The following is a 16,041-nucleotide window of genomic DNA, read 5'->3' as shown; positions in this document are numbered from 1 at the left end:
AGATAAGATGACCTCTGTGTGCTCCGGTAAAGAATACAGCCCGACGGGGGGAAAAGCTTCGCTGCTTCCCTCAGGAAAAACGATCCAGTTCCTCGAGATAGAGTTCCCCCTAACAGGTATCCGCTTACCTCCGCAATCCAATTAGAGAGGTGTAATGAACTACAAACATGCAGAAATGGCCCTCAGATATTTCAAATTTGGAATAATGTTGATTGGGGGAGCTACGGTGGGAGCTGCCAATGCCAGCAGAGCCCTGCACTCAGAGCCAGTCGCCGTATTGGAAACCGGAGCCTCAACACTGGCGCTATTGATTTCGAGGACGATTATATGCTGTAATTGCATGGTGCTGCCTTTAACAAGTCTTGGTTATTGCATCTGTGAATTGGATTACAAAGTTTATTGAAAGACAGGAGAAATTGGCTGAGAAGTGTTTTCTGGTTGTCGGGCCTCCTCGTATCTGACGGGCACAGTGTCCGGGAAAGGGGAGGGACTGGGGAAGGGTTTGATGGGGGAACATCATTGTAAACGTCTCTCTTTCAGCGCCTTGCCATTTTCCCCGTGCGTTTTCATTGCCACAAGCGGCCCCGTTAACGTTTATTGTCGTTGGCGCTTTTGTGAAAAAACACAGTGCTGATGTGAATGGTGTACATTGAGTTTAGTGAGATGAGTTCGGTATTCTGTGTGTTATGTCAGGGTTTTACCGGGATGTGCTCAGCTGCCACGTGCATGTCAAGCTTGAACCTTTAAAGATGACTTAATAACATAAGAATAGAAGGTTAACGCTGTACAATAAGGGGACATTAATTAACATTAGTTAAAGCAGGGATAAGTAAACAAAGAATTAACTAACAGTTAATTTACTTCAAACCTATAGTCTTGTCAGCATTAATTTACATGTAATGCAGTGGTAAGCATTGTTATATAGCATTAGCATAAGGGTGAGGATTAAGGTAAGTGGGTTAGGGTTAGGATTAGGGATAGGGTAACCCTAACATCATTAATAATGTATAAATTACATGTAAACATGAGCACCATTAGTAAATTATCGCTGGAACCCAGAGTAACTGTTAAATAACTGTTAATTGTTAGTTAAGACTTATTACTGCATTCATTAATGTTAATTAATAAAGCCTTATATTAAGTGTTACAGAATAAAGCTCATTCATAGCCATGCAAACAGGTGATCTCAGAGATCAAATATGAACAAACTAACTATGTAACTATCAAATTATGATCAAAGTATGACGCATTATGATCAAAGTATGACGCATCAAAAATGAACTTGGAGGTAAAACAAATAGAAATAGAACAAATACACTCCTCTGCATCTGCTACTGAGGCCGGCCCACCCTGGTGCCTGAGAATAAACTGGCAGCCGATAGAATGAAACAAACACACTCATGGCCATGTACACACATGCACACCACACACACACACACATGCACATACACACATACACATACACACACGCGCATATACACGTGAGACACACACACGCACACATGCATGCACATACACACATACACGCACACTGGGTTATATACAACAAATGTCAACTGACTCTCTGCCCACATATGCTTTTGTCCTCCTTTAGATGTCCATGCCTACTTCACTCTGAACATCTGGTCGGGTACTTGGCTCTTGTGAGCCTTTCAGAACAATTTAAATGGATAATCAGCCCGCTGATGTGAATAAAGTGGATTGTGCATCTCTTAATCTGAGATCAGAGCCCCCCTAAGCTGCTCCCCGTGCAGAATTAGACTGGCTTTATGTGAAGTGACACCAGACCGTGTGTTTGACTCGGTGGCACTCCATGGGCACCGCCAGACCCTCAACGTCTGGCAACACCACCCGAGGGACGGGCCGCGCTCCGCTGACAGCTGACACTGACTCCGCGGCCGCGGATGAGACACCAAACTCCATGTCTCTATTATCAGCTTTGTGGGCATTTTCATTTGGCTCATCATGACCAGGGCACTCGGGCCCCACAGACACACTCCGCTGTATTGACGATCGTCCGTTGTCTGTCCTCCGGTCGGACACACGTCCATTAAGGAGATACCAAAGTTAACTAACCCTTTCTTTGCCCGGTCCTGCAGTGCAATGCATTGTGGGAAGGTCACAGCCGTGTCAGCTTCGGGATTCGTTCACAGTGCCCTTCTGTTGAAGGTTGTTTGACGATCTCCTGATCGGGTCTTTGATTCAGGCCACCGTGTGCCGTATCTGTATGTGTGGCCTACATAGTGCTGCCCTAATTCAACATACACAATTCAATAGCACTAGGAACCCACTTACACCAGCAAATGGTGTCAACGTGCGGCTGGGGGGGGTGGTGATTTAAATGGTACAAGTGATGGATTGTCTACTGACTCTGTTTGACTCCCATGTTGACTCTGTTTGTGTTGTGCATCAAGCACTTGCTTCATGCACCAAACAGAAGTCATCTCTTTAGTGAGTGTTCTGTTAAAGGGAGTACGTGCAGGATTTGTTCTTGCATGAATTGCTTTAAATTGACAATAAATAAACAAGATGTAATTCAACAAAGGAATTAATCCTTGCCTGCTTCTCTCGGTTGCATAGAACAACCTGTTAGAACAACAACTATTATATTTAAACAGCCATTTTTGCAGGAAAAAGGAAGGAACTGACGTCTAAAAAAGAATAATGGTTTATAACATTTCTACTAAATGTAACGTATGTATACAATTTTGAACTATCATTTGTCTATGATTTTCCTGAGCAGGCTGCAGTTCACTTAGCGACCAAAGGGGGCGATGAGAGTAATGAGAGATATTTCTGATTCTTACACATTAACACTTAATAGTGTAGCGCCAAGAATCCAAAATCTGAAGCCAAAAGGCTAAATCAGGACCTGATTATCAGCTATGCAAAGTCATCCTGCTAATACTGCAAAATACACATAAAAATAATCACAAATACAGCGTAGTATATAGCTGAGTAGTAAACAAGTAGACAAGTAGTAAATGTTTTTGTTGTATTTGTGCCCATATGGAAAAATAATGAATTGTGTGCAAAAAATGGTTCTTGCACAAAATATGGCGCCATCGCAAGCCACTATACACTAAAGCTGACTGAAAAGGATTATAGAGTGAATGCATGGGGAATGGGAGAACTGTATTACCTCCCCTTTACCACCACTGGTATTCATCAGTGCTTGTCAACTCAGCTGCCCTGAGTAGACAATGAATTAGCTTCAAGTATCCATGTGCTGATGCAAGCTAAGGGAACATTAATATTCTCTAATCAAGGGCTGTGTTGGCATATTGCCTCTGTAGCGCCCTCCTGTTATTCTATCCCCTTGTGAAAGCAAATCAAGTCTGAAAGAAGCAGGACAGGATGAGCATGGGGAACATGCTTAGGTGTTATGTATCGCTGCCTCTCACCTCTACTGCCCATGTAGTATACAAAGAAAGAACTGGATGTGAACAACCACCAACAACAAACGTGTCAGCACACTCAATACTAAATCAATGTGATCAATGTAACAAGCAATCAATACAAAGAAATGAATGCTAAAACTTCCCCTCTAACCAACAGCAATGCAACGAGACCAGTGTTTTTAAACCAATTACAGCCAGAGAAAGCTTTTGCAAAATGTAAGGACCCACTTAACTGTTTTCTGGTTTTGCAAGCCCAAAACCTTATTTATTTTCTATTGGTCTCCTCATCTGTTTTGTTAATTAAGTGCAGTTGTGCTGGAGAATAAATGGCAGAAAAAGACTGCTCTTATGGACATCTGGATGTGGTGAAATAAAGCGGTTGTTGATATTTTAACAGGTCTCTCAACAGTGGGCAGGGCGAGTTTTAAAGTGGTGAACACTCCCAACTGTAGGAAAGTCAAATAAGCAGATGAAGTGTGACCAAATGCTTTAATTTAAAAGCCAGGAGTATTTAAGTGTTTGATGAGAAAGAAAGCAGGCCAGGGGAACAAAAAAGAAACATTTCCAGCCGTCCCAACCATTATAATCTATCAAAATGTTCCCTAAACCCATCTTCTCATGACATGTACTTTTCTCCGCACTTCAGCCCAACATTTCCATTCCAAAGATTAAGGACTTTTTTTTCCAGTATCCTCTCTTCTGTGATTGCTGTTTGATATTCTAGCATTTTGCTCTTTTTCACTCTGCTCAAAGTGGACTTAAATAGGTTTAGGAAATGTTACATCTCAGTGCACTTCTCGACAAGTCTATTTGTGCTGAACTAAAAGACTCCGATTCAGAAACAAAGTTGTTTGATTTAATCCCCGGAGGTTTCCGCCCGGCGCACTGGATCTAACTCAACCACCGATTCCGTTTCGGTTAGATGTGTTTGGTGAAACTGTTTTTTCCGGCCCTTTTTCTCCGTAGACGTTCCACACGCCCAGTTTGGGGGATGAGGAGTTTGAGATTCCACCAATCACCCCTCCACCGGAGATGGAGCACGGCCTGGCGTTATCGGAGGTGCACTCTCCCTTCCAGGGTGTCCAGGAACCGGCAGCTCAACACCGGGTTCCCTTAACCCCTCAGTTCCCCCCACAGAGCCTAGAGCTGCCCTCCATTACCATCTCACGCAACATGATGGACCAGGATGGGATCGCTGGCAACAATGGCCTACCTGCGGTGAGTGCTACATTGTGCACGCACAGCATGCACAGATCATATTCCACATCTTGTTATTCAGGTACACATTCGGGTTTGATTTACCGTTTTGCAAGCTTTTGCCCATATCGGAGACTAGCACGATGATTTGGTTGGCAGCAATACCATCACATGTAAGGTTCTTGTTATATTAGACCTACTGTACATGGGTGGTTGAGCCATTGCATGTGATGAAAGTAGAATAAATAAACACTTTGTTCTTGCATGTTTGTCACGTATTGGTTAATGTTTTGGCACATATTGTCAGTGCCGCATCTGGCCTTGCTAACAACACGGGAGGTATATGCTCACATTGAGTAAATGTCATGATATTGTGTGACTAACTTCAAACACAAAACGTCTGCACACATTGCCCGTTATCCGCTCTTCGGAAGGCGAGCAGATGTGCTTGGATGGCCGGTGTTATCACAGTACAAATAAATGCTATAAAATACTATTCAGACCCAAAAGGACATTGGAACTGTTTCCCCAAAGCATCTTTTTCACGGCCTCATAGATCATTCATGTTCCTCCCAGAAGCACGACTACTGTAAACGCTGATGCATGCTTCTGTCTGCTGTCACGTGAGGTCTTTGCTGGGCCTTTGTCTGATATCCCACTTGTTTCTGCTTTTGTTTTATTCAATAGCATAGATGTGTGTGGGCTTTAGGTTCAGCTCTTAAATAAAGATGGCTGGCACTTGGTGCTCCAGAATTAGCTACAGGCAACGTTTAGTGTACAAGTACGTTAAGTGCAGAGCCGTATAGTTTATTTAGGAAATTAAAATAGATTTTCTGGGGAAAGTGCTGCCCTTCAATGATACGGATGGTCAGATTCAGCAGAGGCATAAAAGCAGATGAAGAATCGTCTCTTCACCCTAATGTTATGTGCTATAGATTTTAAGATTGTTATCTTAGAAGAGAAAGACATTTTCAAATGCCACAATCACATGAGCATTGGGGAGGAAAAAAATTGAAATGTCACTGCCTGACTAGTTGTCTTACAGACCTATTACGAAATGGAAGATTCATTTCGGGGCAAAGACATGAAATAATGAAGACATGCTGAGGGACCGAGTTGACCTTGTAGACCTCAAAACCAAATGATGGTTTTAACTTGGAAATGGTTGGAGATCGTTGAAGATACATGAATACACACTCTCTCTCCCCTCCCCCTGAACACAGCAGTGATATGGCATATTTATTTACATTCCATATGGGTAGAGGCTATACGTGATTATGCCACTTTCTCTCCCTGAGCCTCACGCTGCTGGCACACTGTTAAAATAATTGAAGGTTTTTTTTAACTATCTCTGCAGCGTAAACGGCAGTGAGTCTCACAGGGCTTTCGCCTAAAGAATTTTCATTTCATGGTCAGTTAAGCTTTCTACATCTGGAAGAAACGGAACCTTGACACAATTACATTCCTGACTGTTCTCGCGACTTGCTGGAGGATTAGATTTGATTCTCTAACATTGTTCCTCTTTAACACCATTTGCATGGCTCATGTCTCTGATTGTGTGTAGACGCCATTAAAAAAAACACACCAGCGAATGAATGCGAGGGGGTTTCTGCTCCTTTGCCTCGTGGCCTTGCGAGCGCGGCGGGCTAGCGTCGTTCGTTATCACTGATCACACATTGTAAGGCGGCACGCAGGCTTAGGGTGGCCCATCGTTCTCCCTGCAAATGGGATTGATCCCCAAAAGTCAAGAGACAATACGCAGAGGAAATTCAATTCATCTACATCTTTATCTTCGCTTTGAGAAAGGAACACAACTTGAAATGCGATAAGGGTCCGTCTTTTGATGGATTCCTTTTATAATAAACAGTGGTTTAGCGCGGGGGGAGGGCTCTTATAAAGGACGTTTTGTGGTCATGTCAGTGTCTTAATAATGGAGTTACAGGGTCATATATGCATGCACTTTGCATTCATTGTTTTTCTTTTCATTTCGATTTAGCTCCGTGCACCTCTACATGCGAACCGTCTCTGCTTTCTATAGGGGCTGAACGGTCTGTAAAGAAGCCTCTTTATACCCAATCAGAATCAGTTTACCTGGGCTATTTTCGGAGGTCCCATCCATGTCATTGCTCTGCCAAGTGTTCGACTAATTTCTCTCCCCTAATGCCGAGCATATGTCTTTGAAATTGGTCACAGATGCGGGGGGGTTTGTATGACAGGAATACGTGTTCTCAGCTGCACAAATGCCTGGCAAGGCCCTGCATCTGAAGTCATTATTTATTTAATCTGCTCTCCTAACAAGCTTCTGACTCTCGTTTTGGTCTCCCAGCATGTGTCCTTCTGATTTGTGATTGAATCTCAATAGTGCCAAATAGTAGCAGAGTCGGAGCTGCCAGCCCGGCTTTATTCACAATCTCTACTTGATGCTCTCCCCGCTGCACAGCGAGGGTCCCTGGGTACTATTTCAGAAAGCACCTGGTGCCTTCATCTTTACCAGCCTTTCCGTTTCTTCCTTTCCCTTGGAAACTGTAAAGTTCACCATCGACCCAGCAGCCAGACACCATTGAGTTGGAATAACACGGTACAAACCAGGTAGAAAAGACGTAATAAAGAGTGGGTTTATATCAGGCCATGTGAGGTAACGTCTCCATGGTTGACTCGCTGTTTTTGATTCATTAGGACTACAGCCGTGCACCAATTACAAAAGATAATACCTAATCAGAGTTGTGACCTCATGCATCTCTTTGCGACTGCATGACATAGAAGATTGGGCCCCAACCAGCCATACGCTGCCTCTCACTCGCACGGTTCAGCACACTCATATTGTGTAGTTCATCAGGGAACCTAACACCCTAAATGTTGACTACACACAAACCCATATATCCCGAAATCAAATGGAAAATGTGGCCACTGTTGCAGAAAGCATGTGTTTTACACCGTTTTCTTTTTTTCCTCGTCTTATCTCCCTTCAAGCCAAGTGGCACTGACATCAGTTGTACATCAATTTCAGAGAGTGGATTTTTTTCACTCCATTACATTTTTTCATTTTTTTCCCCTTTCCCAATCTCTCTATGTGTGTCTCTCTCTTTGTCTCTCTCTCTCTCTCTCTCTCTCTCTCTCTCTCTCTCTCTCTCTCTCTCTCTCTCTCTCTCTCTCTCTCTCTCTCCCTTCTCTATCGCTCTCTGTCACGACAGACGGTCATTGTGACACACTGGGGTCAGTCAGAAATGAAAGATATTCATGCAGGCATGCAATGCTAGTAATGAAGTCTTGCCTTGACCTTCTGCATGATTGATTCTGTAATTTGGTTTTCTCAGGCTTTGCTCAAAATGTAATGATGTCATGTTGAACATGTTTTAAATACCCATAGTGCATCAGGAGATATGTGGAAGGGGTCTTGGCGAGATCTGGGGGAGAAGCACCGTTGGCCTCTTGGTGTGTGTGTGTGTGTGTGTGTGTGTGTGTGTGTGTGTGTGTGTGTGTGTGTGTGTGTGTGTGTTTTCACAAGGTGAGTTTTAGATAGATTTGTTTTAGAGAGGTAAGGGAGAAAGGACACATTGCTCAGGAGGGAGAGAGGGGGGGAGAGAGAGAGAGAGAGAGAAAGAGAGAGAGAGGTGTGTTTGACTGAGACAGGGCAGCGGAAAGAAAAACAATTTATCTTCATGCTATTATAGCCTTTACTGGCATTCAAAATTCCATTTTTCTCATTTGGCTTAAGCACAGACTTCAGCGGGCTGCTGAAAATGGAGGGAAAAAAATAAAATGATGTCCCCGTTTAGAGGCAGAGTAAAGGAATATGTGCAGAGCACTGATAAACTATCTTTAATAGGACTGACCTTTCATGCTGGCGAAAGTTACTGGGGGATTCATCCTTATAATTACCATATAGATGATTTTGCCCCTCTCCTGCCATGGAACATTTCCAAGAGCTGGGCTGTTGATTGAATGGAAATTGAACTTGTTAACATTCTTTTCAGCCTGTTATAGCTCACATGGTACCACTGTTCATAAATTCGCCCCCTCTCCAAATTCCTATTTGCAATATCTGCAACAACAGTCACGAGCCGTATTTGTTGACATCACTGTTTACATTTGTATTCCTTAACGGTGGGGATAAGAGATGCGAGCTATCTAGTCACAACACTCGTATTCATTGGCTTCTGAGCTCTGCAAAGGCACCACCAAATCTCCAATGCTACCTATAGATACATGTTGTGTTGCTTGCATAATTCTGGTTTAATAATTTATTGGCAGAACAGAAACAAGTACGAAATTTAAGCCGATATGAATTAGACCGTTTTGATCACTAGACAAACTATGAATAACAAACTATGAATAACAAACAAACTAGAATAATATAAAACAGTGTTGTTATACTATGTATGTACCATGTCCCAACCGACATCTTTCATTTTTCTGCAGAGATTACCCTAATCTTAGTGGTTGATTTGCTCTCTTGGTGTTAGCATGGGCTGTGGCTGTACAGATGGGAAACATGCACATACATAAACGCAGGTGCACATGCACAGGGTGCAACCTGAGAAGGCTGAGGCGTGCACGAGTCGACCACTGTGCACCCCAGATAAGGACTTTATTTGCAGATTTATGATGACTATCAACCTTTCTAGTAAGAGGGTACCGGAGCTGCAGACAATGCTGCAATCAATATGCAAATGAGACAGCACAGAGACAAACTTGTTCTGGATTTTTATTCATAATCAGCGCCACTGTTATTTAAGACGGAAAAAGGATGTGAGTTATTGCCGATTGTTTTTCCTTGCAGCATGGCGTTTGTTCAAATCAGGGCCCTTTTTACTATTACTGCTATTTTATATCAATACATGAAGTGGAAAATCATTGCCTCTGCCATGAAAATGTGGCAGAGCGCTTATCAATCTAACAAGGATGATATGTTTTAGTGGGGGATATTTAACTGTGGCAGGTCTCCAAAAAGCACCGCATCTAAAAGCCATTTTGAGGAAATCACCATATTCCAAATAAATGGTGGAATGGGCCATTGCTCTGAGTCAAAATTGCATCATTGGGATTGGGTGAAAGTGCTATTATACAGATGGCTACGACTAATGAGCTCAGTGTGTGTCTTTGATGTTCTCAATGAGCAGAGAGCAAACCGAGAGCCATCGTGTGCCCAATAATGAAGATGAGAACACTTTGGGCAGGATATATGGAAATCAGAGTCACTCGGTCAATGCTTGTTTACTGCAGCATTTTAAGAAACAATACTTGAAGGCATGCAACACATTCGTGCCGAGGAATATTCCTTGCACGTTTATAAAGAATGTGTTTTGCATTTAGCAAATATCGATTCTGATGAATGCGTAAAGAGATAAATTGCGTTTGATGATTTGATAGGTGGCATTTATCACACAGAGTAGTCCTGACACGGGGAACACACAATAATTTATAGATCCAGCGTGTTTGTTTGTTTGAAAATTCTATTACGATATTGTTTTTGAAGGCAGCCGTTCACAAGGTCCTTTCAAGGAAGACAGGTGCGCCGCGGTTTATCATGTGTTGATGGAGAGATTGAATTCTGCGCTGCTGAATACCAGATTAATCTACCTAGGGAGAACAAATCTCGACTCTGTTGTGTTCAATTCTCCGTCACCAGTCCATGTCACTTCTACTGGCCCTCTGATCGGTCTCACCTCTTTGGAAGCGGCAGTCCCCTTCATTTCACCCTCGTCGCAATCAATGCATACACTTCTGTCGCCACTGTGGTGAGTCTCTTTCGAGAGTCCAAAATGTCCACAGGAGAGGACCAGGATCAATCTTTTTAAAAATATCTTATTATACTGCACCGTGGACAGTGGAAGGCAGAGAATCTGTCCAAGACACTTACGTTTTATCCTCTCAACCGGGTTGATTTATGGAGTTGATTATACAGAAGTATTTCTTCTAGTCTTTGGCAGCCAAAGTATGATCTATGAAAGCAGCCGCAAAATAGAATTCGGTCTCTAAACGTAGCCGGGCTATCATTTCTCCGTGGCTCCGTCCCCAGAGGCAGGGGGAGGTACAGCGTTTAAAAAGTAACGTTTCCCCGGAACGCATGGCGTTTTTTTATGTTAGGGAGCACCTCAATCGAAAAGGGATCGGTGAATAAATGGTCACATGCAGACCGACACTGAATGGATCTGTCCGTTTTTTATATGACAGCCGGGGTTAGGTTTCAGTCTGAGTGGATCTGAGGGTCCACTCATGTACCCAGGTCTTATGAGACCCTCCAAGCACTAAAGTCACAAAACCTTGTCACTGATTTCCATACAACAGCTCTTTTATGTAGTAAATCAATTTCTGTTGCCTTCGCTGTTCCTGTCTTGAGAGGAGGGCGGCTCCCCTATCAAGGCCGTGGATCGTGGACGGAAATGGGGCAGAGTGACATGTGATCTATCCGGCCGGCGCCCAATGAGATATTTCTGTTATTCAAGGCTACGGCTTCTCAAGCCTTCTGCAGGCCGGAGGAACGCCACATTCAATTGCGCGGTGAATAGGGAGGCGGCGAGCATCAATAAGGGTGGCTGAGCATTGTGCACCCCAGATAATGAATCCCCACCGGGCCTGTTCTGGGGGAATCCTGGGTTGATATGTTTTCTGTCATTCCCAAGCCCTACTTTTGGATATGAAATCCTGTATCCCTTCTTTCGTGTTGTATGTATAGTATACACTGTGTCACATGTTTAAGTGATATGCTGTTCATTGATACAGAAATGACCAACACTAACTACGTTCCTGGGCAATTTTGTTGATATGAAATGCTCAAAAATCGTTAATATGAAATCTCATCGCACCGCTCCTTGTCCTTCCTGCTCCTCTACAGAACCTGGGACCCGGCCACCTCCGCCAGTACCCCTCCAACCAGGCCATGATGATGAGGTCTCTCATCAACATGAACAACCCCAACGGCATGATGCCCCGAGGTCACCTGACCACCATCAACCAATCCCATCTCAATGCGCAGCTGGGCGTCAACATGTCCGGACCCAACAACATCACCCACACCTCGCCGTCCCCGCCCACCAGCAAGTCGGCCACGCCCTCCCCTTCCAGCTCCATCAACGAGGACGACCAGGACGACAGCAACCGGGTGAGCAGACCTGGGACCCGCTAATGAACCCATGACAGCAGACCTGGGATCAGTTAATGAACCTGTGAAAGCAGACCTGGGATCAGTTAATGAACCTGTGAAAGCAGACCTGGGATCAGTTAATGAACCCATGACAGCAGACCTGGAATCTGATAGTGAATCAGTGACAGCAGAACTGGGATCTGTTAATGAACCCTGGGACTGGCGGTTTGGAAAAGGCCTCTCAGGATGCAGAACTAGAGCTGTATTTGAATGCTTCAGAGAATGCGACTGTAAATATTCACCAATCTGGTTGACCATCTGCATGACATCAATTGTGTATGGAAATGTGTGATTTTTTTAAATGGAAGAGCAGTTGCTCGTGTCTGTCCTTTTTCGGCCCATGTGGTCAGTAATATATTTGTGTTCCATTGTTTGGCAGCATTATAGATTTTAATAAATAACGCAAAAAAATGGACAACAAAGGATGAGGTTTTTTCGCGGCGGAGCCTTTTCTTAAACTATTCATTACCCTATGGATTCACGGGCGGGAAAATAACAATGGGCCCCAGTCGTGTCTGAGTCCTTATCTAAATGAGATCGTTTTCCGTCGACAGGTCATCGGGGAGAAGCGGCCCGCGCCCGTGGACCCCTCCAAGAAGCCCAAGACTCCAAAGAAGAAGAAGAAGAAGGACCCCAACGAGCCCCAGAAGCCGGTGTCGGCGTACGCCCTGTTCTTCAGAGACACCCAGGCCGCCATCAAGGGCCAGAACCCCAACGCCACCTTCGGCGAGGTGTCCAAGATCGTGGCCTCCATGTGGGACGGCCTCGGCGAGGAGCAGAAACAGGTAAGGCCTCCACCGGCGAGTCTCTGAACTCTGGATCCATTGACAGGGCTTGGCTTGTTCAAGGTGGCCGCCGTTCGATCTGAATGGGGCTTCTCTGCGTTCGGATGGTCGAGCTTGAGTGAATTTCTTGAGTTTTTTCTTGGCCTCTGGGGGGCTAGGGTAGGTGGGGGTTCATAGATATAAGGCCTGTTTAGCCCTTTGAGACTGTACCTGTGATCAAGGGCTATACAAATACAATTAGAATTGAATTGAATGTTAAGATGTTTATCACCCAGGCTGAAGTAGGGAATTATTTCTAAAATGTGGGATACATTTTTTGATTTACATTTATAATATACGTATGTGTGAATTCATGAATTAATCTGTGCGTAAACAATTTGTAAATTTAATGACTTGGCCTTTTCTGTTCATCCCAGGTGTACAAGAGTAAAACAGAAGCTGCCAAAAAGGAGTATTTAAAAGCACTCGCGGCATATCGCGCCAGCCTGGTTTCCAAGGTGAGAAAACATTTCCCTTCTACTTCTTCACCTGTCAAATGTGTTAATTTGAAACTGTTTAAAATTTAAAATATTCATTGTCGATATTACCAGCCTTCTGGAAGGCATTAAAAAAACCTCCATCCACCTGGAAGGCACCGTCCCACCCCTCTTACGTCTTATCCTAGCTATCTTTGTTGTATACGGGGAATGATTCCATGAACATCCTTACTGTACCGACAGCGATATATTGTTTCTTCTTCTTCTGACAAATGTACTTATTGTAAGTCCCTTATAAATAATAAAAGAAAAAAGCGTTTGCTTAATACCCTAAAAGTCAATGTAAATGAGATGTGTGGAAGCCCTCGCCTCACCGACCCCCTGTTGTCCCTTGTGTACCCGCAGGCCGCTGCAGAGTCCGCCGAGGCCCAGACCATGCGCTCGGTGCAGCAGACACTGGCCTCCACCAACCTGTCCCCGGGCATGGTGCTGCCGTCCCCCCTCAGCCAGCTCTCGCCCATGCCATCGCCCGGCCTCTCCGCCCTGCAGCAGGCCATGCCACGGGCCATCGCCCCAAAGCCCCTCCAGATGAGACTAGGGGGAGGCGGGAATCAAATGGTGTCCTCGGCGCCGGGCGGCCACCAGAACAACGCTCCCTCCGGGATGCCGCCGCAGATGCTGGGCCAGATGGGCGGCGGCGGCGGGGGTGGCCAGTCCGGCTCCATGTCCCAGATGAGCCCGCCCATGCCTGGGGGGCCGCCGCAGCAGCACTCCATCCAGCACATCCAGCAGCAGCAGCAGCAGCAGCACCAGATGCAGAAGCACCTGCAGCACCACCAGATGCAGCAGCAGCAGATGCACCACCAGCACATCCAGCAGCAGATGCAGCATCAGCATTTCCAGCACCACCTGCAGCAGCAGCTGCAGCAGCACCACATGCAGGAACAGCAGCAGCAGGTGCAGCAGCAGCGGCAACAGCAGCAGCAGCAACAGCAGCACCAACAGCAACAGCAGCAGCAGCAACAACAGCAGCAGCAGCAGCACTTGCAGATGCAGCACATGCAGATGCATCAACTGCATCAGCAGCAGATCCAGCACATCCAGCAGCAGCAGCAGCAGCAGCAGCAGCAGCAGCACCAGTCCCAGTGTTCCCCTCCCCAGCACTCCCCAGGCACGCCCCACTCAGTAAGCGGCTCCACATCCCTGGGCAGCCCCCAGCCCTCCAGTCAGCCTCAGCAGCCACACCCCTCCCAGATCCAGGCCCACGCCCAGGCCATGTCCCAGGTCAGCATCTATTGAGCCAAAGCGCAAGAGTCCTTTTCTCAAAGAATAATAAAAAGCATCATTCTAGGTTGCTTTTTCTAAGTTGCACTTAAAAAGTGTGTCAAAAGAAATATGGGAATGTTATACAGGAGGATTTGTCCATTGTTATAGACGGATATGCACATATGTGTACAGAGCGCAAATACGTACGGCGGGTTTTGTCTATGAAATAGGCTGAGCTATGAGGGGAGATCCCATTGGCTGGTTTCTCTGCTGGGTCTTTAAATTGTGTGTTTCTTTAGGTTTTGTTGTGTTTCTTTTCGCTGTCTCGTATGGGGAAAACGAGAATGTCTTTTTCCGTTTTTATTTAACAATAAAGCTTTATTTATGAGATCAGAGTTGTCAGTTCCGTCGTGCGAAATGGATATTTTGAAGTTATTTTAACAAAACCAATTTCAAACGGAATGATTCCTAGGTAGCGTGTACTGGAATGGTACCCACAAATCAATACCTGTTACCACACTGGCCAGTATACTCTGAGACCCTCTCGCTGTACTTCTCTTTCACCCCTCATTCCTTCGATGTAATTGATTAAAAACTGGCCAGGAGGAAATGATCAAACCATCACACAATGTACGGGCTGAAGTGATTTCTCAACACATTGGACTCGCGTCACAGAGACAAGACAAAGGCTCCAGGACACGTAGTAGAGTGGAAGAGGAGGTATTTGGCTGCGTCTCACTGAATGAAGGACAGAATAGACTGACAAACACTGCCATGAATCACCTGCATCACCCTGTCATCGACTGTAGCTGTAATCTGCTGTACATGTTTGGGAGAGAGGAGCCGTCACTGTTCTCTGCTGAGTTCCCGTCACCCTCCATTGTGTGTTCCTGGCACTCCAAAAACAAGAAGACAACAAAAGATTTCCCCCTCTGATGTGTTTGGTTTTTACTTCAGACGTTTAATAATTAAATTATGTTTTTATTTTGTGTATTAAAGGGATATTTTATTGTTCATACAAATGTCGGGACCCAGGCAGATGGTTTCACGAATGATGTATTTTTACACTATTCCTCGGGTCCTGATTTGTCTCAACAACAAAAAAAGCATTCAAAAGAAGACTCTCTAAGCCAGTTTGTTGCACTGTCAAAGCCAATTGAAAAACATTGGGGGGTATTTTAGCCAGCTGTACATAAAATTCCTGAAAAAGAAAATGTTGTACATTTTTCATATCACTTGTTGTAAAGTTTTAATATGTAAGGCTTTAATTAAAACGTTGGTAAACGACCTGTGGATTGCTATATCACATAGTGCATTTATGCTCTTTTGTACTTTTTTTATGAGTTCCATAGTGGCATTTCTTTCCTTTTGTTTTTCGCTTATAAACCAACTGCTTTTGAAAACCTGTCGATAGATTATTGATATGACGTTCTTTGAGCAATTTGATTAGTGGAGATAATTTAACCCTTGGATTCTGCTTGACCATGAAGACAAACACGGAGACATTCCATCACTAATATGACCGTAGCCATAATTTTGTATGAAGTATTATATATTTCTTTGTGTCTCTTGATGATCAGAATTAAAATAACAATCACAAATATTTATTTGAAGGAATTGGCTCATTTCCAAGACTATATTAGCCATACTTTTTATGAAGTATTTGTTTTTGTCAACATGTTATCTATTGGAAATAAAGATAACTAAATTGATACATATGTATAGGATTCCATTCTTCAAAATATATTAAAAAAATATATCATAAAAAAAAA

The 16,041-nt window shown here is 44.3% G+C and overlaps 1 protein-coding gene across 2 annotated transcripts in view; it reads left to right on the top strand.

Moving 5' to 3' along the window:
• The window catches only part of tox3 (TOX high mobility group box family member 3), a 37,121-nt gene extending 22,734 nt beyond the window's left edge, over positions 1-14,387 (top strand). Inside the window, exons 3-8 of one of the 2 annotated variants that reach the window (XM_084475827.1) lie at positions 4,368-4,619; positions 11,434-11,700; positions 12,297-12,527; positions 12,944-13,024; positions 13,409-13,960; positions 14,036-14,387. In XM_084475827.1, coding sequence (XP_084331953.1) covers positions 4,368-4,619; positions 11,434-11,700; positions 12,297-12,527; positions 12,944-13,024; positions 13,409-13,960; positions 14,036-14,302 — 1,650 coding nt within the window. In that variant the 3' untranslated portion in view covers positions 14,303-14,387. Of the gene's footprint in view, positions 1-4,367; positions 4,620-11,433; positions 11,701-12,296; positions 12,528-12,943; positions 13,025-13,408 lie in introns of both variants that reach the window. The other variant, XM_084475826.1, reaches the window with a different exon arrangement.
• The last annotated feature ends 1,654 nt before the right edge of the window (positions 14,388-16,041 follow it).

This window comes from Micromesistius poutassou (genome assembly GCF_964030765.1).
Source record: "Micromesistius poutassou genome assembly, chromosome: 12".
Classification (NCBI taxonomy): domain Eukaryota; kingdom Metazoa; phylum Chordata; class Actinopteri; order Gadiformes; family Gadidae; genus Micromesistius; species Micromesistius poutassou.
This window is presented reverse-complemented; position numbering and strand designations above follow the sequence as displayed.